The following is a 26,384-nucleotide window of genomic DNA, read 5'->3' as shown; positions in this document are numbered from 1 at the left end:
ATTCTGTTAGCCTCATCAGAATTTAACATGCTTGTTTAAAATTACACCTCCTGAAAAGATGACCAGCTATCTTAGGAAATGAAGAGGAATCACATTCCTATTGCCTAATACTAAAATGCCTTCTGTTCTTTAACTTTTATGCACGTGCATATTTTTTTACAGCTCAGTGCTGATGAACTCAGAATAACATCCTGCTTTTTTAACATTTTTTAGTCATTCATAAGTAATTTTTCTGTTCTGAGTCGTCTTCGTGTTTAGTGGTTTTGACAGTTACATAGCATTCTGCCAAATGGACAGACACTGCCATTACCTGTCATTATGTATTGAAATGGAGAACTCAGGCATTTGTTTCTTTTTTCCTTTTTTATTACAACGATCCAGTTTAGAACTTGTGGTTGAGCCTTGGATTGACGGACTTTGGGCTGCCCTCGCGAAACATTTTGAGTCAAGTAGAAGAGAAGAGATGAGTGGAACTCTCGCCACAGCACCTAATGCTTCCCGGAGGACAGACCCTGTGAAACCGGAATCAGGACACATTGAATCACAAGTTGAACTTCTCACATTAGATGATTCAGGAAGAAAGGATTCTGTGGTTTTGGAACAAAATGCAGCGAACGGAGGTCAATCGAGTGCTTTAATTGCAGACACTGAGTCCTCACTCACCCATTCAGTCCCCCCACTTTCTCAGGCCTCTCTGAACATCCCCGCTTTACCACCGGAGTATTTACAGGTGCACCTGCAGGAGGCCCTGGGCCAGGTAAGCAGCCTTACTTCCTGCTTCATGCTATGTACTGTCTCACCAGGGGTGTGGGTTTTGCTTTGGTTTTTAATTGCATTGCAACAGGTCAACAGACTGGGCTCCTGGCCAAATGTGTTCCACCACCTGTTTTATAAATAAAGTTGTATTGGAACACAGCCATGCCCATCGGTGCACAGCTTGTCTGTGGCTCCTGCGCTGCAGTGAGAGTTGAGTAGTCACCGGAGGCCTGACCCCCAGCCCCTGCCTCAGAGGTGCTCCCGTTGTTACATTCCTTCTGTCTTGGAAGAAGTCAGTTGTGAAGAACCCAGGTTTTCCATTGTCTTAGAGATGACCTTCCTGGTTTCTTATGGCAGATGTGAGTCAGTCAGGCTGTTATCTCAGCAGCTAACCCTGAAGGACTCATTTAGAACAAAATCTCCTTTCCAGTGTGGGGTTTTGGTATCTTGGATGCTCCACTTGGGGGATATTTAGTTTCTTGATAACTATCCTATAACCCTGTTCTGTCTGTAGTACTAAGTCTTTCTCTCTACCTGCAGTATTTTTCCTGTCAGTACATAAAGGACTTAAAAGTGGTCTGTTCATTTTGGGGCTCGAGTGGGGTAACAGCTAACTTCTCCCCACGCCCATCGGTCACAGTACCCTGAAAGTTCTTCAGCGTGCTTAGGGTACATGGCCAGGGCAGCCCATCTTCTAACGCGGCGCAAGCCCCCTCTCTCTAGAGTGGCCGGTGGGAGATCCCCTGGGCTTTCTGACATAAACCACACCCTCAAAGCAGCAGTCATGATTTCTAGTTTCTTCCTTTTTAATGACGAAAGACTGAGACGTTTGAGAAACAATTTAAGTACAACTTTGTAATATGTTAGAACTGTTTGCAAATACAAGTGTGTGTTTATGTAAACAACTGTGGGTTATTGATTTTGGACTTACACTTCATTATTCTGTGAATTGTTTAAGTGAGGTAATTATAGTAAGTAGGTTTTAGGTCTGGGAACTAACAAAGGGCCTGACATTGCGCTGAAAGATGGGTTGCGCTAGAAATCTCCCTAGGCATGCAGGAAGAACTCTCGGTGCACAGGTGATGTTAGTACATCAATGCCTCGGCCTGTGGGCACAGGGCACAGACGTGGTACAGAGCCCCAGTCTGCACGCTGCAAGGATGGAGGCCTGTGACAGCGGGTGGCAGGTCACCTCAGCAGGAGGAAGGTCCGCTAAGAGCGGTCCTCTTAGGGCGGGTGGCGTCGGAGGCTTGAGTTAGTAATGTGGTTAAAAGATTTCATAAATCTCAGCTGTTTGTGGAGAACTTGTATAAACCTGCTCGAGGATACACGAAGAGGGTAAGGGATGGGAAAGTGTCTGGCCTGAAGTCGTGCTCTGGAGTCATTCCCTTGGGGAGTGGGCGTTGGGGGGCAGGACTGGCCGTGGGGAAGCGGCGCAGCGGCCAGTCTCAGCGAAGACCTCCCTCGGCCAGCCCTGCTCCAGTGCCCTTCGCCGGCACGGCCACTTCCAGCGCCACGGCTTCTTGTGGGCTGCATGGCGCCGAGCGGCAGCCCTCGGGCCTGCTGCAGCGCCCCTCCTGCTCTGGGCCCGCTCAGCTGGCCACCGTTCGCTCACCTGTCAGGGTCGCAGCAGGAGTTCCTGGTGCGGCACGGGCTGGCCCTAATCCTCGAGAGGCCTCACAGGTGTTTGGCTTCTCTGGGTGAAGGAGGTACGAGGTGCGACAGCGGATCCTTTCCTTGGGGGTTGGGGGGCCTGGCCTGCACCAGACTGTTGGACTCCCCAGAGGGGCCGTCCACTACAGGCCCTTCAGCCTGCTCGGCATGGGCCTCACCGGAGACTCCAGCATAGCAGCACTTCTTGCTCATTCGTCTCGTAACAGTGTCATTGAGGTCGTGAGCCAGTGATGTCTTCCTGGTGTCCAGATGGCCCCCCTTTATTCATTCTCAGAACTGCAGGCAGGAGCATTCCTGCAGACTCGGGCAAAATTCTAAGTGTCTGCCGTTGTCTGGTCTGAATGAAACGAGCATGCCTGGTGCTCTTCAGGGGAGGAGATGGGAAAGAGCATGATGGCTAAGTCACTGTCCACGTGCCCCGTGCCTGAGGCCACGCTGACCTGCTCTGTCAGAGAAAACCGTCCACACCGAGGCCACAGCTGGGGCTGCTGCTCCATTCGGTTTCTGGTGGTTCAGTGCCATCCTCCCAGGATCCATCTGGGTTTTGCAGGGGCCAGACGGGTGAACTAGACGGAGATACGATGGAGACCATTCGTGTCCTTTAGATGTTTGTGGATAATCAATATCTGCCATTCCTCACAGGCTGCTGGATTGTTTTTTATTTTTTACCTTGGTGAGGAGAGAGGTTGGCATTACATTCTGAGGCTCCCTCTTGTCCTTCCCCGCTATGCTAACTCAGTGTGGGATTGTGCCACCTACACGTGGCCACAGCAGGGTCCTGGGCCCCAGTGGACACTGGGAGCCAGACTCAGGCCAGGCCTCCCCTGACTGCCTGGTCCCGCAGGCCTCACTGATGACTGGGGAACGGCATCCCTGGGGTCCTCCTCTGCCAGCCCCTGAGCTCTCCGCGTGGTCCCCTTGGCCCAGTGCGAGGACTGGCAGAAGCATCCCTGAGTGCAGCTCCTGTGCTGTGGCCGGGATCTCCTGCGGGGCTGCCCTCCTGCAGTCGGTGGGCTGCGTCTAGAAACGGCGAGGCTCCTGGAATGTTTCCTGGGCAGCTGCCTGCCGCTGCTTTCTCGTGACCTGTCAGCGTCTCATTGTGAGGATTGAGCGTGCTCCCGTTGGCGTGTCCGGACACTGTTCTCAGCCATCTCACTGCTTCTGGGAGTCAGGCCCCGGCAGCCCCTTGTTGTCGCTCAGATGATCATTAACCCGCCTGGCTGCGTGGCTCTGTGCCCGACCTCCCTGCGTCCTGTAGGGCCCTGGCTGGCACACTGACTCGACCAGCGGGGCCAGTCTGGAGTCCTCAGGGATGCTGGTGCCCTCAGCAGCGGTGCTGGCCTTGGCGGTGTGTGTCTGGCGGCTCCAGAGCGCGTCGTCGTCTGGGGGGTGTGGGCTCCCCAGAGCTCTGTCCCCTGGACTAGCCCCCCTTCTCGGAGCCTTCAGTGTTGGCCACGCAGGTCTTGACGTTTTTGCCTCAGTGCGGGCTCTCGCTTTGTCTTTCCTCTGGTAGCTGCACTGTTGACATGTTCATATCTGGAGCCTGTTGCCAGGGTGTTAATGCCTGTGTCCGAGGAGAGTGTCCCAGTTAGAAATACTCCTGTATCTGAGTTTGCTCTGCCCGCCTTGGCCCAGCACGTCGGCATTCTGTCGTGTGTGTACGTACTTCTTTGTCCACTTCCTTCAGCACGGATTCTTAACAATAGCCCTCCCATTCTGGGGTTCACCTTCAAAGTTGTCTTGAGTTGGGGCAAAAGGCTTTGTAGTCATTCATTAGTCATTGGACGTGAGCTGCCTCTGAAAGGAGCTGTGACCTGGGCGGGGTGATTCTCAGAGGTACCAGAGCTCACTGCGGGCAGTCTGGGCGGGTCCCAGAGCCCCACATGTTGAGACAAGGCTCTCACCCCAGACCCCCTTCCCAGCTTTCCCATATAACCACTTAGCTGAAAATAATTCACTAGTGTTTCCTAAAGGTAAGTCTCCATTTTTAATAGCACTTAGGAGCATCACGCTGGGAAAGGCCTGGGGCTAGTACAGAACTGGCCTCTGCGGTTTCCAGGACCTGTGCTCATATCAGTGCCACTAGCCCGTGTGGCCGGTTGATCTTAAATAAATAAAAACTAACTAAAATTAGGGATTCGGTTCCTTAATCACTAGCCGTATGTCACATACTCAGTGGGCCCTGTGGCTGGTGGCTCCTGTGTTGGCCCCTGCAGGTACGGGACATCCTGTCATGAGCTCTCTGTTGAACAGCACTGCCTGTGAGCGGGGGTTCTCGCGGCCATCTATACACACACCTTCCAACCTGAAGCATCGTCATGTCCGTTAGGATCTCCTCCCTGAGCTATGCATGCGTACTGTTTGCTTTTGCATAGCTTATTAAGAAGACAGACTTCTACGTGGAAACGCAGGTGGCTGACATGTTTAGTCTGTAGCTCTGAAATTCTAATGTCTGATATACAGGGGGGTTAAAATATGGATGAGCTTCTCTTCTGAAAGCTTGAGAGGCGTATGACTATAGTCACCTACCTTAGAAAAGAATGCTTAATGTCCTGGGAGGCGTGTGAGACTCTAGATCCTACCTGGTCACTCAGTGACGTTGCTAAGTATACCTGAAAATTGCACTTACTGTTTTATCGCCTTTGTTTCTCAAGGAGGAAAGCCAAGCGCCTGTGACTTCAGTGGGTCCCGTGTTTCAAGTGCCAATTTCAAAGGCTGTTCAGCTGACTATGAATGATGCCGTGAAGACCACGCTTCTGGTTGAGTTGGACATTTCGGTAAGTTACTGGATGCATTTCCCAGCACAGCTGTTGTCTACACGCACAGAGACCCGTGTGGGGGTTCTAGTCCCACAGGGAGAGCGAGTCTCCGACAGGACATCTGGCCTTTTATTCAGGGCCTGTCACTCTCCCCACCTCTCACCGGTGTTCCTTCACTTGGGACGGGCGGTGGGGGGTGGCGACTGAAATGAGGACTGACTCGGAGGAGATTCAGCATGAGAGAATTGTGTTGCTGGCTTACTCAGCCATGAACGAATCGTGGAACCACAACAGCATTCTTCATAGAAAAAGGCAGGTCTTAACCTGCGGGCATCCAGCTAGTTGGAGATGGAGCTCAGACTAGACAGGCATTAGAAGAGCTGGTTTTTCAGAGCGCTGGCGCACATTCCTTTGAGAATTGACAATATCGCAGGCCCCCTTGCCAGAGAAAGGATTCTGTCAACATTTCGTATCCATTTGCAGGGAGCGCCATGTACTGCTTCTCTGAACTCCATGCACGAGCCCCGCCCCAGCCCTGCCCCCAATCCGTTGACCTCAGGTTAAGAAACTGGTAATCCCGAAACCTCAGTGCTTGAGTACCACCTCTTCAAGGTCGTGGAGCTCAACCTTGTATTTTGATGGCGGTCCTGAGAAGTTCAGTGGCTTGCGATTTCAGAGAAGTCAGGGTGCATCAAGGCTGCTTGTCTAGATTTCATTGAACTTGGGGAAAAAAAGGAATACGACGGGCATCAAAGCTACATGGTTTTGTTTATACACTGTTGAGTTGTTCCATATTTCTTTTGAACCTTTTAATCCATATTGTTAAATGTTCTGTAGACACCAAAGCATTTTAGTTTTCATTCTGCAGTTTTACACTGTTGTCCCCGAGAGGCAAGGTTGGCCAGTTGGTGGGTGCAGTGCGTCTCCCTCACAGGCTAGGAATGTGTGTGTGGTCAGAGGCCCCCCACTTCTCTGGTCTGTGTTCTGCACCTCTAAAGGGACACGCTGTCGGGAGTGGCTCCTCCAACCCGCCTTAGCTCACAGCCAGTACCAAGCCAGATGGTATGACATTCTCTGCTCATTAAGAAAACAGTAGTGCCTTCTCACACCCCTGTTCCTCCCCAAAGGAGAGGAAGTTGAAAACCAATGCTGCCCACAGCACTACGCTCAACTACACTCAATGTTGTGGGTGTGTGGGTGTTTTCGTAGGAGGGATGTTTACATGGGTTACTAAAACACTGCTTACTCTATATCAGTCCTTACTCTATAGCAAATGAGGAGGGTCTTCATTTCCAGTGTGTAAATACTCAATGATCCAAAGCAAAACATTGGATTACTACGGAATTTCATTTTTAAAATAACTCTTATAAAAGGATGTCTGTTCAGTTAGTTGGGCTTGTTAGATTTTTTGCAATTAGAATGATTTTGTTTCTAACTCATGTATTAAATAGTCATATAATAAAAACTGATTTTGTTACCCACAGCTGAAACTCTTTAATTCATACGGAATGTTTTTGTTTCATGTTCTTCTTTAGGAAACGGAGTTTACCTATCAGCCTGGAGATTCCTTCAACGTGGTCTGTCCCAACAGCGAGTCTGAGGTACAGAGCCTGCTCCAAAGACTGCAGCTCTCAGACCAAAGGGAACACCGTGTCCTTGTGAGAATTAAGGCAGACACCAAGAAGAAAGGTAAGTCCTGGATCTACTTCTGAGGGTGTCCTTGGCAGCAAAGCAGAGGTGAGAAATGCGGCGCACCCCCCTCCCCAGCCTCCCGTTCAGCATCTGGGGGGGTCCCTCGGTGTCAGGTCCCTGTAGGCCGCTCAGACAGGCAGAGGCTGGTGTTAACTGGTTTCTCGGCCTTCATGGCAGTCACAGTGAATGAGATGATGATGGATTTTACGTTTGTTGGATACTTATCTACATGAAAAGGGTATGTAACTAGTTTGGAGAAGCAGCTTGTTTAGTTGGTCTGATTTGTTGGTTTGCTTTTTGGAATTAGTGTTGTGTTGTTTCTAAGTTCATGTATTAAAATGTCATACAATGAAAACTTCTTTATTATATGAGCCGTTTTAAAAAGGTATTTTCCTGTTATGTTTATCCTAGCATAGTATTGCTTATTTAATATAAATAATTGCTTGGTCCAGAATTAAAGAAGGTTAGTTTTTTAGTTATTTGCTCAGAGTCTTGAACCTGAAGTCAGTTTTAGAATTTTTAATGAGAGTCCTGCAGTGCTAATGGCCCACAGACTTTGTTGGCGTTTTGTGGTTTGGTTTGGGATAATTTCCCTTTCATTTGTTTGACATGCCTAGATTTGGTTGCTGTGGCTAATATAATATGCTATTGAAATTGCAATTCTTTTATTTTTTTTGTAAGGTGCGTTTCTCTGCTCTATTTTGGGGGGGGACATTTTTTGACTTAATAAACATTGCCACAAATCATATTACAATTTGATAGCACTATAATATAAAGTATTACCATTACTGTGTTTTTAAGAGTGCAAAATATTTTATTGTTTGTTTTCTGTGTCATGAACGCCTTCCTGTCTACCTGAAAAGGAGCAGCCTTGCCCCAGCATATCCCTGAGAAGTGTTCTCTCCAATTCATTCTTACCTGGTGCCTTGAAATACGAGCAGTTCCTAAAAAGGTATTTTTCTTTCTTTGGGTAACTGTTTACAAATATGCTTTGCTCTGTGTTGGATTTACTAAATAGGTCTGGTATTTGCCCTTTGAAGTCTTAGAAAATATGGTCTTCACAGCATGTTTTCAAAATTAGTTCCCAAGGGTTTGTGGTGTCTTTATAATTGTCATAGACACGCAGTTTTATGTTGTGTTTATATTGAAATTTTATGTTCACTATTGAAATGAGATTTCTTAAATAGCACTTTTTTAGTCTTGCTTGATGTGGCACATTAGTGACAAAAGGGACATAGATTACCTGCTTATCCAGATGCACACTGACACTTTCTCTTTAACGAATGGCAGGGAACTTATGAGAATGTAGACTTCCCCCTCCTACTTGCCACCTGTTTATTGTTGTTAAGCCTCCTGTTGTGTAACACTTCACAATTATTATTAAGTTGGAATTCTTCAAGAAAAATTGAAGGGCCTTCGTAGGCTATGTTGATGTTTCGATGAATTTGGAATAGAGCAATCAATCCACTAGATGTCAGTATTATGCCAGGAGCGTTATTGAAAAAAACTAAACAAACAAACTTGTAAGGGTTTCTTCTCACCATGTCCCCCAAGTGGATGTTAATGGTAAAACTGCCAACCTGTACTTCGCCAAACTTGGATTGCCAGTGAGCATAAATAGTACCCTCCGCCGTGTAGTTGTGTAGTTGTTTTCTTTTATTAATGTGTTTATTGTATTTGTCCCCTTTGGGAAGCAAACTGTTTTAGAGAGATGCTCAATCCTAGATATAATATGAGCAATTTTGGAATTCACTGTGATGAGATCTTTTGATTAAATTCAATAAATTCAGAATTTTAGTTCAATTCTTCCATTTTTTTAATTTCATAAAGTATAGATATAAAAATATTTTTTCCTTAATACAAAAGTAATATGCTCACTAAAAATTCCAGACACAAAAATAAATAAATCAGGAAGTGATAGACCTTTATAATCAAACTTTTATAATGCTTGAATTTTGTTTTGTTAAAAAAAACAAAGCAAAATAAAAACCAAACGAGGTCGTATAGTCTAGGTACTGTTCTGTAACATGCCTTTTCACTTAAAAAGAAATCAATAGTGTGTATATCCTAACATGGAAATATGTTGGAGATATTTTTAACAGATGCTGTGGACATGGCATAATTAAGTTGTTGATTTAATCATCGACAGCTGGTTGTTTCCAGTTATTCACTATTAAAAAAACAAGGTGAACATTCTTACACTGTATTCATTTTTTCATACCTGTTTGAAATAGTTTTTTTAAATTCCTTGGCGTAGAATTGCTACTTTAAAAATACTTGCATTTTAAATTTTAGTAATGTTTGTCAGCTTGTTCTCTACAAACGGTGCAGTATTTCCTATTTTTGCACCGTAAAGTTGCTGTAATTCTAATGTGAAAAATCTTAAAGGATTTACAATTGCCACTATTTTACTGTAACTTAGGAGAAACTGTGCTGACTTGGGAAAGTGATGCAGTGTTATTGGTAAACTTACCTGACCACAGAGCCACGCAGACTGCATGTTTGTTCATTCCACGGCCTGTCCGATCGCCTGTTCTGGGTCTGATACCGTGAGAAGGCCACGCCATGTGTTAGTGTCTGGGTAGCTGAGTGAGGCAGGACTTCTGGGCTAAGCCATTGGGAACCTGTGACCCCCGCAGAGCCACTGCATCCAAGCCACGTGTCTGAGCTGTGGGATAAAACGTGGCAGCGCCGAGTAGCATTTCCGACAGGGCGTGAAGCAGGTTACCTACTGGAGTGCTTAGTTCCTGAAGCACCTTGGGTAACAAGAACTGTGCCTGCTGTAGAATGGATAAGTGTAGCATTGCTTGCAGACCCAGAATCATTAGCAAGCTTGGTCTTCGGTCCACAAACTTGGACTTGGTTCAGTCTTTGAGACTTGGGATTCGGTACTTTGTTTTGCTTTATTTGTTCATGTTCTCTTTCTGCGGTGAATCTGAGGAGGGCTCTTGTTCTGGCCCTCCTGTCCCTGCAGCCTTCTGTCCCAGGTCCACATTTCTCTTCACCCGTATTGAACTGCACATGGTCCCCAAGTTTTGCCTGCTCCTGTGCCGCACGTGGCCATGCCATCTGGTCAGCCATTGTTCACTTCCTGTGTTTCGTGGGGCCACCTTCGGCGCAGGCGTGCATGCTGGGCAGCCCCTCATGTCCTGCGCGTGCGCCCGTCGGGTAGCTAGCGTTTGCACACTAGTTACTCCTTGCACAGCTCTCACTGGCCTGTGTACCCTTACAGGCACGGCATGTCACCTTGTTTCCAGTGCCTCACCGGCCCAGCGCCTGTCACGTAGAAAGCACTTAGCAGTTGTCAGATGAATGCAGAGATCTGCGTTGTCATTCATCATCAGCTAGGACAAGGCCAGGGTTGTGCCCTGAGCTAGTGTTCACTTGTGAGATATGGTGATGGTCCTTAGTCACATGCACCAGACGTGGAATTTCAGGTCATACTTGTGACTGACAGGGTCACTTTAGGATCTAAAGGTGACTAAAAATAGAACAGTAAAGTCGGTTTTGCTAACAGGCTGACATTAAAACAACAGCAAAGTAAGTTCTCTTTTCCGGACCACACTCTGAGCAGCTCTCACACTTTTTCTTGGATAATCGGGTATATCCCCAGGTGGATACTGACGAATATTCTGCCACCTGTAACCACAGCGCACGGTAATTTCGGTCTGCTTCCTTTGCTCTGGTCACAGGCGTTTCTGCGGGCCCTGGAGGGCTGTACCAGCGATGGCGCGGAAAAGCGAAGGTTGCAAGAGCTGTGCAGCAGGCAGGGGGCGGCCGACTACAACCGTTTTGTAAGAGATGCCGGTGTCTGCCTGTTAGACCTCCTGCTGGCTTTCCCATCCTGCCGGCCACCGCTCAGCCTCCTGCTAGGTGAGTGGGCCCTGAGCCCCAGGGCGGCCTCTGGTCATAGGCAGCGAGCTCTCCTGTCGCCCTTTGGATTCTGTGCAGGCGATGGGGACACGTCTCAGTGATCGGGAGGTAAAACACCTTACAGTGTGTCTGCGGGGCCTGGGCATCTGAAATGCCATCCGGAAGTCAAAGAACCCCTCTGCCACCTCTTTCACTTCTTCCTTTTTACTTCCACCATCGTCACTGTCCTTTTCTCCTTCAGTGTACCCACTCTTAACTTTTCTGCCCAGCATTCAGTCTCTTTTTTCCAATTAATTTTACTGTTGTTTTAGAAAGCATTTAGTCTAATTTTATCTAAAAGTGAGCTTTCTAAGAAAAAAATTTGTTTCGAAGATAATGAATATCAGTGTTAATTGATGGAAGTTGATGAAGCATGTGCTTTGTGTGCAGGAAACAGAGAGTGAGTGTCCCTGTAGTCGCACAACAGCCTAGCCAAATGTCCCTTCATGTCTTTCCTTAAGGAAAGAAGAGTTTGTGAGATTGTACCTTTTCAAGATCAAGTCTCTCACATTGTAACAACTCTGTTGAGAGAAGTGGAAACAGGTGCAGGGGGAAAGCCAGGGCCGGCAATAGACTTTCCCAAGCAGCGGGAAGGGGAGGCAAGGCCCCTTCCCATACCTGTCCAAGGCAGCTCGTTTGGGGTCCCCACTCGGTTCCGCCTGGCTTAGGTTGTATCTCCCGTGAGATATCGTTACCCGTCTTTGGCTGCAAACCATCTTTTGGGGACCAGACAGAGAGACATAAGGTGTAAACACTAGGATGGCACAGAGCCCCAGAAAGGCACAATCTCGCAAACTCTTCTTTCCTTAAGGAAAGACATGAAGGGACATGTGGCTAGGCTGTTGTGCGACTACATGTCCCCATCTGGCCAAATCCAGATTTAGGCAGCAAAGAGGGACTCCATGTCGTACCAGTACCACCTCAGGGTGGTTCTACGCGTTAGTTAGGTCTGGGGGAGACCTGTCACAAAATACTCAGATGGAAGTTCATCCTTGTTTTTGCTCATTTGTCTCTTGGGGTTCTCAAACTCCAACTGGAAAATTTACGGTCCTCCCTGAGAGTCTCGTGTCGGGGGAGGGGAGGTGCTTTCAGAGGCTTTTCAAGAAGGTACTGGAGACTTTTACTAGGACAGTGACTACAGGAATTTTAAGGACTTTTAAACCTTTATGATTTACCTGTGCTTGTAATTTTGTCACCTTCTGTCTGTTTTCCTGTGGTGGTAAGTAGTAAAATCCTTAAAATTTGCCTTTGTTTTTGGTGACAGGAAAACATGTTTTGTGCTTTTTGCTGTTAGGCCAGCAAGGTCCATTTTCTTGCCCAGTATGATTAAGGATCCTCTCCTTTAGAAGTCAGGCCCTGCTTTCTTTTCCTTTTTATTCCGTTCTCTTTCCTCCTCCTGAAAAGGGTGAAGCAGTGTTCCTGAGTGAGGCTCCGCTGCCCAGCTCTCCATGTTCACACAGATCATGTCCGCGTCTCAGAGCCACCATGGGCTTGGGGCCTCCACATGGCGTCCGCGACGCTCTAGGTTTCAGTTCTTCTCATGGGTTTTCTCTCGCCTTTTTAAAACTTAGGTATCATTTATTGCATAATTAGGTAAAAAATGAATAAAGGCATTGAGACTTATAAAAATTTAAATTACTTTCCAATTTCCTTAAGAAAGCTTAATATTTCTAAAGCTTAGTATTAAATTGAGCTGTCTATGAAAACTCTTTATATTTATTGAAATAGCCTATTTGGGAAGGTCTCTCCATATTTTTGCTAAATAATTATTACAAACATGATGTTGAAAATTTTTACTGTTATGAATATATGACATTGCAAAATTCCAAAGCTTGTTAGTGGACAGTAGGTATTCAGGTATTAATTCCTTAACATTCTTTGAAAGAGCACCTATGTATCTTGAATCCCAGAGTTTGTGGATAATTTGATTTAAAATGTCCATCACTACGCTCCCATTTTTTGTTATTGTTATGTAAATATAAGAAGGAAGACCTTTCAAGCCTAAGTATTCCCATAATTCTTAAGGTAGTGGTCTTTAATCTTTTGGGGTTATGGTTTTATTTCAAATCTGAAAACAACACTCTGCCCAGAAAACTGAGTGTGTGTGCACACACGTACACACACATGTACACGGACACACACGTACACACACGCACACACACACATACACATGTACACACATGTACACACACGTACACATACACACACAGACACACACGTACACACACACACACACACACACGCGCACAGACAGACACAGAAAACGTGTAATGGGCTCCTTGAGCCTGAAGTCCACTCGGGGATCCTATTCTTAGCATCCTTTGGTTTAAGGAACCAGGCTTGAGGTAGAAATACTGGTTTCAGATGAAGGAAATGCAGTAGGTCTGATTTTCTTTAGGAAATGGAAGAAAGTATTCAGTAATATTTTACTTAGTGAATTGAAAAGTAAAACATTAATTTGAATTTTCTAAATAAAACAAATCAAATCAGACCTTGAATTTTTTACCACTTATATACAATTTATTTTCAGTCGCAGTGATTTCTTAATTGTTTTTTTTCCTAGAACATCTTCCTAAGCTGCAGCCCAGACCATATTCATGTGCAAGGTACTGATATTTATTAACATAATATATGGCATCTTTATTCCAAAATGTTACGAAGCTCTGACTTCCAAATCCTTAGTAGCTATAAACCCATCAATGAAAACTTGCCGATTTGCAGAAGACACGAACCAGTATGATGGAATGAAGCAGACGTGTCTCAGGACTCCTGTGCGCCAGTGGCTCCCATGCTCCAGACCCGTGTTCCCACTGGGGCTGTCCCTGCTGCCATTACTGGTTCACCCCCACCTTCACTGTGGGGGAGGGTGGGAAGAGACAGGAAAGGTTGTACACGTCTTACGTCGTCTTGAAGGCTAACAGGTCATTAGAAGCTTTCCTGAATGGCGTCACAAAATGAGGGCAGGGCCGGGGGCTTTTAAGTAGCAGCAGAACTCTCCTTCTGAGGAGTTGGAGGTAGATTAGAGCCCTGTAGGAGACGTCCTCACTGCCGGAAGGAAGCCGTTTGCCCTTCATGTGTGGGTCCTAACAGAGTTTAAAAATGCACCTGTGTCTTTGCAGCTCATCTCTGTCTCACCCAGGGAGGCTTCGCTTCATTTTTAACGTTGTGGAGTTTCCGGCCAGCACATCGCAGGGTGTGCGGAGAGGCGTGTGCACGGGCTGGCTGGCCTCGCTGGCTGAGTCCGTTCTGCATCCCGATGGCGGGAAAGCCCGCGCTGCACAGGTACTAGGAGTGTCCGCTCGGGATCATCACGGTGGTGGTCCTTGCCTGGCTAGGAGAAGCATGGAGTCTCCCCTGCGTGTCCGTTACCACCCGATTAGCCAAAGGAAGATGAATGCCATCCTTGAATTTTAAAATCCCCGTTGGAAAGTCAGGAAAATGTACTTTCATTCCCTATTAAATGGTCCATGCATTTTGTAAATGTATAAAGCATGAATTTTATATAATACAGTCTTTTCTCCTTGCTTGTCATACACATAAAAAACAGAACCTTTTCTGTTAATACTCTTGGTCCATGCCCTTCAGTTTGGGTTGTAGGAGGTCACTGCCTCCGTTTCATCACTTTTCGTCAGAGCTGTGGTATGCAGATTCCGCATTAGTGCTGTGGGTGCCAAGACATGATGTGGGGTTGCGTTTCAAGTACGTGAGAGGAGACGTTGCTTTTTTTGTGTGTGTGAAGAAACAGGGCACATTTACATGTGGACTTAGTGACATGTTGTACGTTTTGATACAGCACTCAGCTAACCCTCATTCAGGACCACGTGCATAGGGGACAGTTTAACGTCCCTGCCATCCATAAGGATGATTGAAATTCAAAACAACAACAGAAACTTCAGGGTTTATTGTGAAATCCTCTTTCTCTGCGATACTGAAGAAATGAACCTGTATTTGTAGCATTATCTAATGACTGGATTGGTTGCTATAAGTTATCGGAGTTGAAAAGGTCATAGCCCTTAGGGGGAATTAAAACCTGGTGTACACTTGAGACGCTTAAGGAAAAACTACTGCTGAAATTGCCCTTTAACTTGGTATTTTCCTAGTCTGCTGCCTAGAACAGAGGTGGTGTGTGTGTGTGTCCGTGTCCATCCCCGTGTCTCCTTACCCCTCCGTACTCCTAGATTGGTTATGTAGCAACAAAACATGGAGAACCTGAGAAAATTCCTTTTTTGGAAAGGAATATTAGAGTACTGACATAAAAGTATTATGTCACTTAATGAATACATAGAAATAGCAGGTGATCTCCAGAAAGTTAAAAAATACAAGTATATCCATAACTGATCACAATACCAAATAGGGATGCCTTTCACGTGTTCTTTCCTCACGCCCTTTTCTTCTCCCTTCCTCCCCCACTTTAACAGATTTGTATTGACTGCTTAACATTCAGGCACCAGAGGTGCAGATAGAAAGGATACCATTTAAAACTGTAAATTTCACGGTGCTGAGCAGAACCATATTTTATTAGGAAGTGTAGAGAATGTTAGCAGCATGACCCACACAGGCCCTCCCTCTACTGGTAGGACATAGGTTTTCAGATGTTCCCACCTCTGGGGCAGTGGCCAGCCCCTCCCATGGGTGTTCAACCCGCCCAGTAAAACCTAAGCAGGAGCCCTGGCCTGATGGCCTGGCATGGCTGCCTCCTGCCCCTCTCTGGCTCCTTCCCTCTGATGTAAGAACAGGATGGTCCAGGCCAGGCCTGCTCCTGGCGCTTGGATCCCAAGTGAGGGGCAGCCAGGGAGCAGAGCCCACCTGCAGCCTTCAAGGAGAGCTAGAGTACTTGTCTGGAGCTGTAGCCCTCTGAGGCTTCCTGCAGGACCAGCTGGCGTGTCTTGTCTCAGTTGTCCTGAGGACATAGAGCCCCAGGTGGCAGTCCTGCCATACCCATCGTCTCCTGTCTGATTCTGCTTCCTGGCACTTGCCGTTACCCATCATCATTTGTGGAATATGTGTTTGTTGATATGTATTTTTCTTTTCCACCTACCAGAATGTAAGTCCCATGAAGACAAGGGTTGGGTTTTGCTCCTTTCTCTCCCTAGTGCTAGTCATGCTACCTTCAGTAAAATAGTGAAGTGAAAATCAAGTGAACAGGGCTAATGTGATTGCAGTCTCATTCCAAAATGAGAGCAGTCATCTGACACAGCTCTGCCAGTTCTTCACTTAAAAGGGATAGTGTTCATCCTGTTGATGAACTTCATATGATTTTCCTTGAATTAAGGGTTAAAATATACCAGCATGGAATATAGAGTGGATTTGTATCATTCTTAACTCTTAGTATCGCCATGTTGCAATCTTGCATATCTCACCAATCGTGCATATTGCAAAGTGAAATGAAGAGAAATATAATTTCAAATCGATTCCTTGTAATAATCCCTGCCTGGCACATGATTTAGAAGAAAAATCTTTTGAAATTTTAGCACAAAGGTCTTATCTGCATCACTTGTTCCTTTAGTTTTGCGCAGAAACGAGTAACACTGGACCCAGAATAACAGATACAGCACAGTTCCCTAGCAAGGAGCAAGCCCTTACTTTCTCTTTCAGTTCCTTAATTTTCACTTGAAATTTTTCACCCTGTCTCGATGTTAATTTCATTGCCCCGTACGTGCAAACATGAAGCATCATGTCTTCATTTTTTCTGGATTTCTCCATCATGTATACAGTGGGTTCATACTAGGAAGCAGATTGTATTCATGGGACTAGAAAAATAATTTGATGATTTCTCACCAGTGTTCCACCATAGGAATATCTTGCCTGTCATTTTTAAAACATCGTTGATTTGGATGAAAAATAATTTGCAAGGCAGACTTGTTTATTTCTCTATAGTGACAAACGTGTCATGATTTCAATAAGATTTAATACTGCTATTTAATAACGCTTCTTTGAGGGGAATTTACACTGATTTCTTCAGCAAGGATCATCTTGGTTATGTGCTTTTGTCTCGGTTTTCTTTCACACACGTGACCATTGGTTTAATATTCCAGATACCCATCTCTCCTCGAACAACAAACTCTTTCCACTTACCAAGTGACCCTTCAGCCCCCATCATTATGGTGGGTCCGGGAACTGGCATCGCGCCCTTCATTGGCTTCCTGCAGCACAGGTACGTGCTTAGTGTGGCCACGGATCCCTGGTGATCCTGGGTAGAAATGTATAATACAGAGCTTCTTTGTTTCTTCAGCGGTTTGTAGGATATTGGACTTCGGTTGTAAAACTTCTATTGAAAAAAAATGATTATCAGATGTGTGATAGCGTAACATAATTTGTCACCATGGGAAAAGTAAACACAGATGTCTCCTGGAGATCTTACGTTGTGCTGGGACTTTCCGTTTACTGCAGCACTTCTTTTTCTCCCCGGCTGCACCATCGTTTCTAGCGTATGCAGTTGGGGACAGACTTCAAGCATAGCTGTATGCTGCAGTAATGTGCAGGCTGTTCCATCTGTCACTTAAGTGTTAGGTTGGTGCAAAAGTAATTGCGGTTTTTGCCATTTTTAACCTTTTAAACCACAATTACCTTTGCACCAATCTAATAGATAAACTCGGTGGTAATGGATCCACGGATCCAATTAGACCAAAAGTTCAAAGTTAAACCCCAAAGTTAAATCAGTAATTTTCAACAGAATGACAGTAACAGATGTAACGTATCAGGACAGAACTATTTGATATAAAATAAATAAATAAAATTGTACTTCTCTCACGGTTGGTGAAATAATGAAAGTTCTTATATACTATTCCCAGATGGTGTAATTAACACCTTTTGTACGTAGTCTGTTGTTTTGTTTTAGTTTTTTCCTTAAAGCAAAGGAGGGATGACAGACGCTCAGCGTGTCTCATGGGTGTGCCCATTTCTGACACCCCGCAGCAGACTCTCTTTTAAAGCCCTGTGCCACTTTTCCATTGCATTGAGAATTTTATTCCTAAAATTGCCATTAGTATTTAATGTAGAAATTAGTGTAGGTGTCACAATGTGGTATTTTGAATGGTCCTTGTAACAGTGTCCTATTGAGCTCATACATTTCTACAGCTCACAGAGACACATACTTGTCATGTCTGCTGGAGTGGCCAAGGCTCCCGGCCACACATAAAGTGTTCATTCAGGAAATGAACTTTCAGTGACAGCAGATGTGGGTTTTATAGACCTATCTGGGTTTACTGGTATTTCCTGGCTAAAGAGATTAGCGGTACACATTTGTCTATGTCAAACATCTCAACTTTCTTTTAAACCTAGAGAGAAGCTCCAAGAACAACAGCCAGACAGACACTTTGGAGCGATGTGGTTGTTTTTCGGCTGCAGACATCGGGATAGGGATTATTTATTCAGGTACTCGACATACAGTTCTAGTATTGTCAGACCCAACCGAGGGTTGCAGTCCTCTTTGCAGACTTCTTCACCTGCAAATTACAGACCTCCTACTGATCCATTATCTGCTGTGTTTCAGAGAAGAGCTCAGATATTTCCACAAACGTGGAATCCTCACTCACCTGAAGGTTTCCTTCTCCAGAGACACTCCTGCGGGCGAGGAGGAAGCCCCAGTAAAGTATGTGCAAGACAGCCTCCGGCTGCACAGCCAGCAGGTGGCAGGGCTGCTCCTCCAGGAGCACGGCCATATTTACGTGTGTGGGTAAGTGCCAGCTGGGCGGGGCAGTCGGGCATGTGTGGTAAAGGACCAGGGCCCCGAGTGGTGCCACCGATCCAGACACCTATGGATGAGACACTTCATTAAGGATAGGAATAGAAAGCAGGTTCTGAAATGACTGACATACCTTTAACAGCCAAGAAGTTGTCATGGAAACTGGTGAAAATTGTTGCATTGGTCCATGCTTTGTGCCATTTTAAATACATGGCTTTAAGCCTCTGAAGGTCACAATCTGTGCTGAGACACTAATCATTTAACTCGAAGTCTCAGGACTGATTTTGTTGATCTGAGAATGTGTGATTGGGGCGGCTGACCTAGCTAAGGAAAGATGCTGTGGTTTCAGCTTGAGAATGGGTGCCAGAATCCTTTTTCTTCAAGGCGTGGTTTGTAAGGTCTGTGTGGGCAAAGCCGGAGTCATTCTTAGGTTAATTTTGTCGCCTTTCTGAGGCAAGGGCTGTTAGAGAAACCCAAAATGGCCATAGAAAATACAAGTTTTAGGAACTTTTCTACTTAGTTTAATGGGACTTGAAAAAAATCTTGCTAATTAAAAAGGAGATTTGAAATAAGAAATTACTCTTTGTTATCCTGACACATCCCTGACATTTCACACATATCTCTAAGTAACCAAGTCAGATTTGTTTGTTTGTTTTTTACACTATGATACAGAAAAAGAAATGCAGGCATAGTGAATTAGAATACATGTAAATGTAATTGAAACGAGTCTCATAAAACAAAACGTTTTCTATTTATTTAATTGTTTAATTTTGAGAAAAGCTATCTTTGGCTACCAGTTGATTTCATGACCCGTTAATGGGTTTGGACTCGCAGTTGAAAAACACGACTTTAGGTCGATGCTGGCTAGAGATTCTGGATGTTGTGTTCATTTACATTGAGCTTTTAATTAAGTACTTGATCTTCTTTTTGTCTGTGGAAGACGGTCCGTGATCAAATACAGTGGAGTTTGGGTGCACCTTTAAATAATAGAGGCAGAACCCATGGTTCATGTACAGGAGCCGCTGATCATCGAGAATGGGGAGAGCATCTTAAACGTCTTACGAGAACCCAGACGTAGTCCTTCCCTTTTCACATCTGTGGGGGACATGATAGAGTTCATACTGTGGTCAGTGCTGAGGGCCCCGGATGAAACCCCACAGCCTTTGTCAGGGACCAGCCCCCGGGGGACGCAGGGCCAAGCAGAGCAGACAGGGCAGCCATGGAAGGAGTGAACTTGACGCTAAGCCCAGGGGACAGTACATGCCAGCGATAGACAAGTCAGAAGAAGACGGGACCAGTACCGTGGCACCTGGGGCCACTGGTGGTGACCTGGGAACAGGCTGAGGGGTAGAAGCTGTGTTGGCATGGGGGAGGGGGTTGTGGATGAGGAAGGTGAGCGGACACTGCAGACAGCTTTTAAAAGAAACTACCACGAGGGGCAGGGCAGGCTCTGTTCTGCCATGTTAGGGTCTTGGCTGACACTTGTATTCATTCAGCAAACATTCCAGTGCCTCGTGAGTGCCTGGTGCTGATCAGGGGTGAGGGAGACAAAGATAAGTGAGGTGCGCCCCTCCCCCCACACGCGTGCTCCCTGGCGGCAAAGCCACAGCCGCAGGTGCAGACAATACAGTTAGTGCCATTCCTGGGCCTGCTGGGGTTTCCTGCCGGTGAAAAGAGCTGAGACGGCACAGCATGTGGGAAAGGGCCAGGCACGCAGAAGTTCTGAGTAACCTGTCTGTTAATCTGTGTGCGCGTGCGCAAGCACAGGAAGGCTTAGACAGGTCAGAGCTTGTTGCCGTCGGCTGGCAGGTCCCACTGTGCGCCATGAGAAAGGGGAGGGGGTGACAGAGAACGCAGGAGCCACACCCAAGGGCTGGGCCGCACCCTGGAAGTGGACGCCTTAGAGGACTGTAAGCTGTGACCTGTGTGGTCGGCTGTGCGTATTAGAATGGTCACCGGTGAAGGCCGCTGTCGAGGTGCAGAGTGACAGGTGCCTGGGACTCCAAGAGCTGTTGGGACACTTTCCAGAGAAATGGAGGGAGGGCTAGGTGGAGGGATAGTGGAGTCAAGGGGAATTAGATTCGTGAATTAAAGAGGCTTTGTAAACAATGTCTGTCTTAAACATTGATACTATTTTTTCCCTAGAGATGCTAAGAATATGGCCCAGGACGTAAATGATGCCCTTGCAGAAATAATAAGCAGAGAGGTCGGAGTTGATAAACTAGAGGCAATGAAAACGTTGGCTACTTTAAAAGAAGAAAAACGCTATCTTCAGGATATTTGGTCGTAAAATCAGAAAATGAAGAGGATTACGTTTTTTTGGTTGAAAGTACTAAAAGACAACTTGATTGAAGCTTGAGACTTTCAATTTTTAAAGTTAAATTTTTTTTTTAACTTTATTTGGAGGAGGAAGCGTGGGGAGTGGAGCATTTAACAATGTAGCAAACTTCTGGTTCGGATTTCCAACAGACGCCCTAGCTTGTAGGCCCCCGGAGCTGGGGTCGGCCCTCACTCCCCCAGCACGTCCGGGAGTCCAGCGGTCCAGGGGCCGCTCTGCGGCTTGGGGACTTCAGAGACCTCAGGGTTCACAGGGCAACGATCTGCACGTGGGAGGCCGCCCGGCACTTAGCTGGGCACTGGCGTCCCCTGGGTAGTCAAATCTTGTGATTTTTTTTTTTTAATGTGAAAGTTTTTTTAATGTGAAACTAATTTATTCTTATATGAAAAATACCACAGAGTATTCATATTAATGTATTAAAATCGCACTTGTGCAGCATGTCTGATTATATGTGTATGTAACTAATATCAAATGGTTGTTTATTACCAAAACTGTATTTCTGATAAAAAACTATTTTAAGGTAATGAGATTTTTTTTAGGATGCTAGAAATAAATATATTTTGAAATTCTATTTTGGCATATGATTTATCACAATTACTTGTTTTTAATAGCAAAGTTCCAGAATTTAGGAAAATTTGCATTCGATTTACAGATGTGAGTAAGCACACATTTTAGTAAAACTGTAGCTTTTTACTTCTGCCCGCCCCCCTTCCTTCCCCCCCAGGAAACTTCATTTCTGTTCCTTTTGGAGCTCCTGCCTCCTGCCCTGTGAGGACACAGCAAGGCAGTGGCTGTCTGCACCCCGGAGGCGGCCCTCACCAGGACCCAGCCTGACTGGCACCCTGGCCTTGGGCCTCCAGAACTGGGAGGAATAAATGTGTTGTTTATAAGCACCCAGCATCTGGTATTTTGTTATCGCAGCCCGAAAGGACTGAGACAGTCCTTGGTGACAAATTCCCTCCTAAAATTTGTCAAAACAACCAAATGTAAAGGGATTGAAGACCTTTTCTCCTAGGCGCTAGTATATATTGTTTTGGGTGTTGTTTTTGAGATTGGCATTTAGAAAACAAATCTCTATGTGTCAAAGGCTTTCGGTCTTTTAGAAAAAGATCTGAAGGTTAATCTTAAGGTTTGATAAGGCTTTATGGCTCTTTGTTCCATTCTGTAATCTCGTTTTTACAATAGAAACAAACCTAAAAAAAAAAAATAATAATGCCATATGAAAACATATCATGCATGTGACCTGAAAACAGATCCATAAAGAGAAAGTGACAATCACAGTGGTACTGGAACCTGGCCTGAGCCGTCTTGTTCATGTACCACATCCAGTTTATTTCTGTCAGATGCTGTTAGATACCAGGTTTCAGGTGGGTAGAGATCGACAGATAATAGCATAGCTCTCAGTCCAGATTCTGCCACATGGGCGGATATTTATTAAAAATGTCTCAGCAGTCAGGCCCAAGGCAGCTCCTACCACCTGTCCTGAGAGGCTCCAGCTGTCTCTAGGTGGTCTAGCCTCGTCCTGCATGAACATTTAATTCAAAGTGGTTGTGCGTGTGTCAGGGACAGGATGTTCCTCTTTTCAACTTGAGCTGCCTTCCTACCCAGTGGTGGACGTGGTGCTGTTACATTTTAGGGTTAAGCCTCAGGCGCTACTGTGAGGAGTGTGTGTGTGTGTGTGTGTGTGTGTGTGGTGGGGGGTTACCCATAATCAGTGGTGAGATTAACAGAAAAGTGCGTAGCTGTCACAACATGGCTTTCCTCGTTAGAATGCTAACTCACCAACATACGTGAAACAATTAGGCACCATAACACTGGATCACTGCTTAGTCCTAAACTGTCCGATAAAACAGGAGACTTGAACTTCACAGTTAGCAAACTAGGTGACGTAGATGCTGCACCCGGCAAACTCAGCACCCACACTGGTCCCAGGTATACTTGAAACCTTTTTGTTTTAATTGGCCATGAAAACTCAACAAATGGTATAAGTTATGGCATTGTCCTCTGACCCTAATAGAATTGAAAATCAACCACAAAAAGCAACCCACAAAGGCCACGGCGAAGAACTGTACATGCCAATGCTCCGTGGCATCAGGAGGCAATGAAAGTGGACTGCAGAGTATTTGGGAGTGGTGGAAGGTACTGGAGGTACCGTGGATGCAGCCCAGGGACCCAGAGGGTGGTCTCATTCACCTCACAGATACTGAGCGCCCCTTTCAAGTGCAGTGGACGCAGCAGGGAGCAGAAAGCGCCTTGTTCTCGGGGAGCTGAGCTTCCTGCTTTGAGGGGGGATGAATACAACACAGGTGCTGAAGGCTAGGAGGAAGGGTTCGTCCAAAGGGGATTTGGTGTGCTGTGTCGAAGGGGCTGGGCAGCCACAGACGGACACTAGTTAGGGAGCTTCACCTGAGAAGGGAGGTGGGGCAGCTGCTGGCAACTTCCTCGGGCAGAGGACAGGAAAGAAATGGGGAGATGAGGTGAAAGATGCCTTGAGGCCATCCTAGATTTGGGGTTTTACTCTGAATAAAGTCCTTTGACTAGCTTACATCCTGAAGGGTGTCCTGTTGTGGCCGAGGCATGGAGGAGTATGTAGACATCAGCTATAATTCTGTAAGGAAATTTGTCCCTTCTCCCAATTTAGGTAATTTTTATCAGCATGGACTCCTGGGTATTTAATGCTTTGGATTATAATACACTTCTGCATTAATTTTTCTTTGTTGCTCACGTTGTTCTTTGGCTATCGCGTAGCCTTTCAGGGTGACTCCTGTGTCCCGTTGACATGCCTCTTGTCTGGAGCACGCACCTCTGGATGCCCCAGGGTTATCTGTGTGTTCTCTGCCCCAGTGGGTGGGAACCCACCCACCATGCCTCCGAAGAGCCCTAACTCCTTTTATTGGAGGACCCGGACAGCCGCTGCGCTCTTCCATCCCTTTAATTTTGCCTTTTCTAGACTGTGATAGGAGCGGAATGATACAACAGGTGGCTTTCGGGTGACTCTTTGATTTAGCAAAATGTCTTTAAGATCCGTCGTCCCTGTGGTTGTGTGAGTTGGTAGCTGGTTCCTTTTCACTGCTAAGTAATATCTTTTGTGTGGTACACGACTGTTCATTCACCTATTGCAGGTAATCTGGGTTTCTTCCAGTTTTGTGCAGTTATGATTAGGTTGTAAACATTTGTGTATAGATTTCTACATGAACATAAATTTTCAGTTCACTTGGATAAATACCTAGCAGTAGGATTTCTGGGTCATACACTAAGGTTTTCTTTTCCTTTATTTAAAAAAAAAAAAAAAAAAATTCTAAGAACCTGGCAACTGTCTTCCAAAGTGGCTTTCTCCATAATTTCTGTGTACTGATCTTCAAGGAACAATTTTCAAGCTTGAATGTCACAATATTATTTTTAGGGTTGATTCTGGCTATTTGTAAATATTTTTGTATCTGATGTGCTTGATTTACAATTTCACACCAGAGGAAAAGCTGGCTGAGAAAGAAGACAATAGTCACATACTGCCGAGAACATCTGAGAAGCGCCTCTGTGTCCGCGTTCCCTTTCAGGTTGCAGGGCAGCTCAGGGTTGGTGCAGACATGTCAACGTGTGCCTCGTGTGTGCAGAGCCTCGTCACGAGTGGGTCCTGTCACAGGGTCACACCCGTATTCAGAGCAGCATTCACCTATGAAGGGGGACCAAAAGGAACCAATAATTGTTTTCCAAATGTTAAAAAAGAAAGTGACCAGGTACATACAGATCAGGTGGTCACACTACAGAATCAAAGTATAATAACTCAAGTCCTATTTCTTTGTGTTTATAATCTTGGCCCTCATTTTACATTCCTAATTTCCTGTTTAAGTGCAGTGTTAATCTTTTTTACTCTAATGTTCTGTTTTATCTTTCTAACTGGCATGATTATATATATATATATATATCTCAAGTTCAATAAGAAAACTTTCACTGTTTCTTTCCTGTCATTATCACGTCTCATGATGTAGTTACTAAAAATAATTTTGTCCCATAGAGGAGGTGAAGTTAAACCACAACCTGCTGGGGTGTCACGTGTTAGGGAGGCCAGGGCTGACCCCCAGTGTGGCCTCAGAAAGAGGAAGCAGCCCAGGTCATCTGTGATGAGCACAGTGTCGAGAGGGAAGAGCTTTCTGTCATTCAGAAGGAATTTCATTAAAAAACAATGAAAGAAAAACCATGCTTCAATTTTACCATTTTTAAAATGTGCTCTATCTACTATCAAGGTACAGAAGTTGGAATACAGAATGCTTAGCATGTGACTGTCATTCCTTTGCTTTCACTATTTCTGTCACTTGAAACAGTGCTCTTTCTTCATTGGCTAGCATCGTACACAGCCTCAGAGTGACCGAGGCTGAGTGGTGGATACTGAAGAGGCTCTTTAGTTCTGCTGTCCTGTGTTAGTCAGGAAACGAAGGGGAACGTGGTCAGGAAGGTTTTGTTCCCTTTACAGTGTGGCCATGTGGGTGGCACCAGCTCTGATGGAGCTGTCTGCCAGCCCTGACAGTCGAGGGAGAAGATGGGCTCGCTCCCAGCCACACATGCACCTCCCCGATTCCCCATGGGCCACATACACTAGGACCCACTTTGGTGACTGACTGAGATCCCAAGCCCTGTGCAGCCAGTGTCATCACGCCATTCTTTTACTCAGTTACTACAAAGCAGAGTGTCCAGTGTCTTAAAAATCACATCAAATTGAAAATTCGGAATGGTACTTCCATTTGTATGGATTGTAATACATGTTAATTTCTGAACATTCACCTTTTGTAACTTCAAAGCTGATCTTTATTATAAATCGTACAATATAATGAGTGATATTCATAAAGAGTGATACTCAAAGAAGACGTCATTTCTCCCCTCCAACAGTGGGTGACAAATCTGGCTTTAAAAAAGGCCAGGAGACGTCCCCGGTCTGCGGCTTCAAGTTCTACTCACAAGACCCACATTTTCGGTCTCTTTTCTGAAAAGGCAGCGGACAGCCTTTCACTCTGCCCATGCGAGACAGCAGACACGATGGCGTCATGGTTCTTTAGAGATAAATCATGAAGGTAGTGGTGTGTACGGTGCGACACTTCTAATTCTTTTTCTCTGAAAAAACTTCCGACAGCATTTTGAGTTCGAGACTAGTTAAACACGGGTGAAACTTAATGATACACACGCCTCTTGGCCTGTTTCCCTTCACATGGCAAGAACTCGGACTGGCAAACTTAGTGAAAGCCGGCGTTACGTCATCTGCCTTTAAGGAAATAGGACACCTTTATCAACATTAGCAACTGGGAAGGCCTTTTCCCCTAAACACAGGCATTTTGACAATGATCCATGGATAAGTTAACGCCTGTAAAATGCTAGAGCTATGCCTCATAACAAAACAAGGATTTGATTTCAGAAGCGCGTGTGACGTATGGCAAGGTCATTTGATGGGTTTTCAGTGCCCCGCCAAGTGCCCGGCCCACTGCATGGTTCCAGAACACACATCCACCTTCATGGCTCTTGATTCCAGAGTGGTTAACTGCACCTTTCAGCAGCCTGTATTCACGGGCCAGAGGTTACCAGG

General features: G+C 45.7%; 1 protein-coding gene across 6 annotated transcripts in view; it reads left to right on the top strand.

The window, feature by feature from the left end:
- MTRR (5-methyltetrahydrofolate-homocysteine methyltransferase reductase) overlaps positions 1-21,994 on the top strand; it is a 45,817-nt gene extending 23,823 nt beyond the window's left edge. For 3 of the 6 annotated variants that reach the window (XM_081053257.1, XM_081053256.1, XM_081053254.1), the window contains 11 exons: positions 382-757; positions 5,085-5,207; positions 6,725-6,878; positions 7,745-7,833; positions 10,574-10,754; positions 13,357-13,399; positions 13,913-14,075; positions 16,829-16,947; positions 18,075-18,167; positions 18,286-18,468; positions 20,623-21,994. In XM_081053257.1, the coding sequence (XP_080909383.1) occupies positions 382-757; positions 5,085-5,207; positions 6,725-6,878; positions 7,745-7,833; positions 10,574-10,754; positions 13,357-13,399; positions 13,913-14,075; positions 16,829-16,947; positions 18,075-18,167; positions 18,286-18,468; positions 20,623-20,767 (1,669 nt within the window). In that variant the 3' untranslated portion in view covers positions 20,768-21,994. Of the gene's footprint in view, positions 1-381; positions 758-5,084; positions 5,208-6,724; positions 6,879-7,744; positions 7,834-10,573; positions 10,755-13,356; positions 13,400-13,912; positions 14,349-16,828; positions 16,948-18,074; positions 18,168-18,285; positions 18,469-20,622 lie in introns of those variants that run through there. The other 3 variants (XM_081053258.1, XM_081053255.1, XM_081053259.1) reach the window with 2 other exon arrangements.
- The last annotated feature ends 4,390 nt before the right edge of the window (positions 21,995-26,384 follow it).

The sequence above is a fragment of the Rhinolophus hipposideros genome (genome assembly GCF_964194185.1).
Source record: "Rhinolophus hipposideros genome assembly, chromosome: 7".
Taxonomy (NCBI): Eukaryota; Metazoa; Chordata; class Mammalia; order Chiroptera; family Rhinolophidae; genus Rhinolophus; species Rhinolophus hipposideros.
This window is presented reverse-complemented; position numbering and strand designations above follow the sequence as displayed.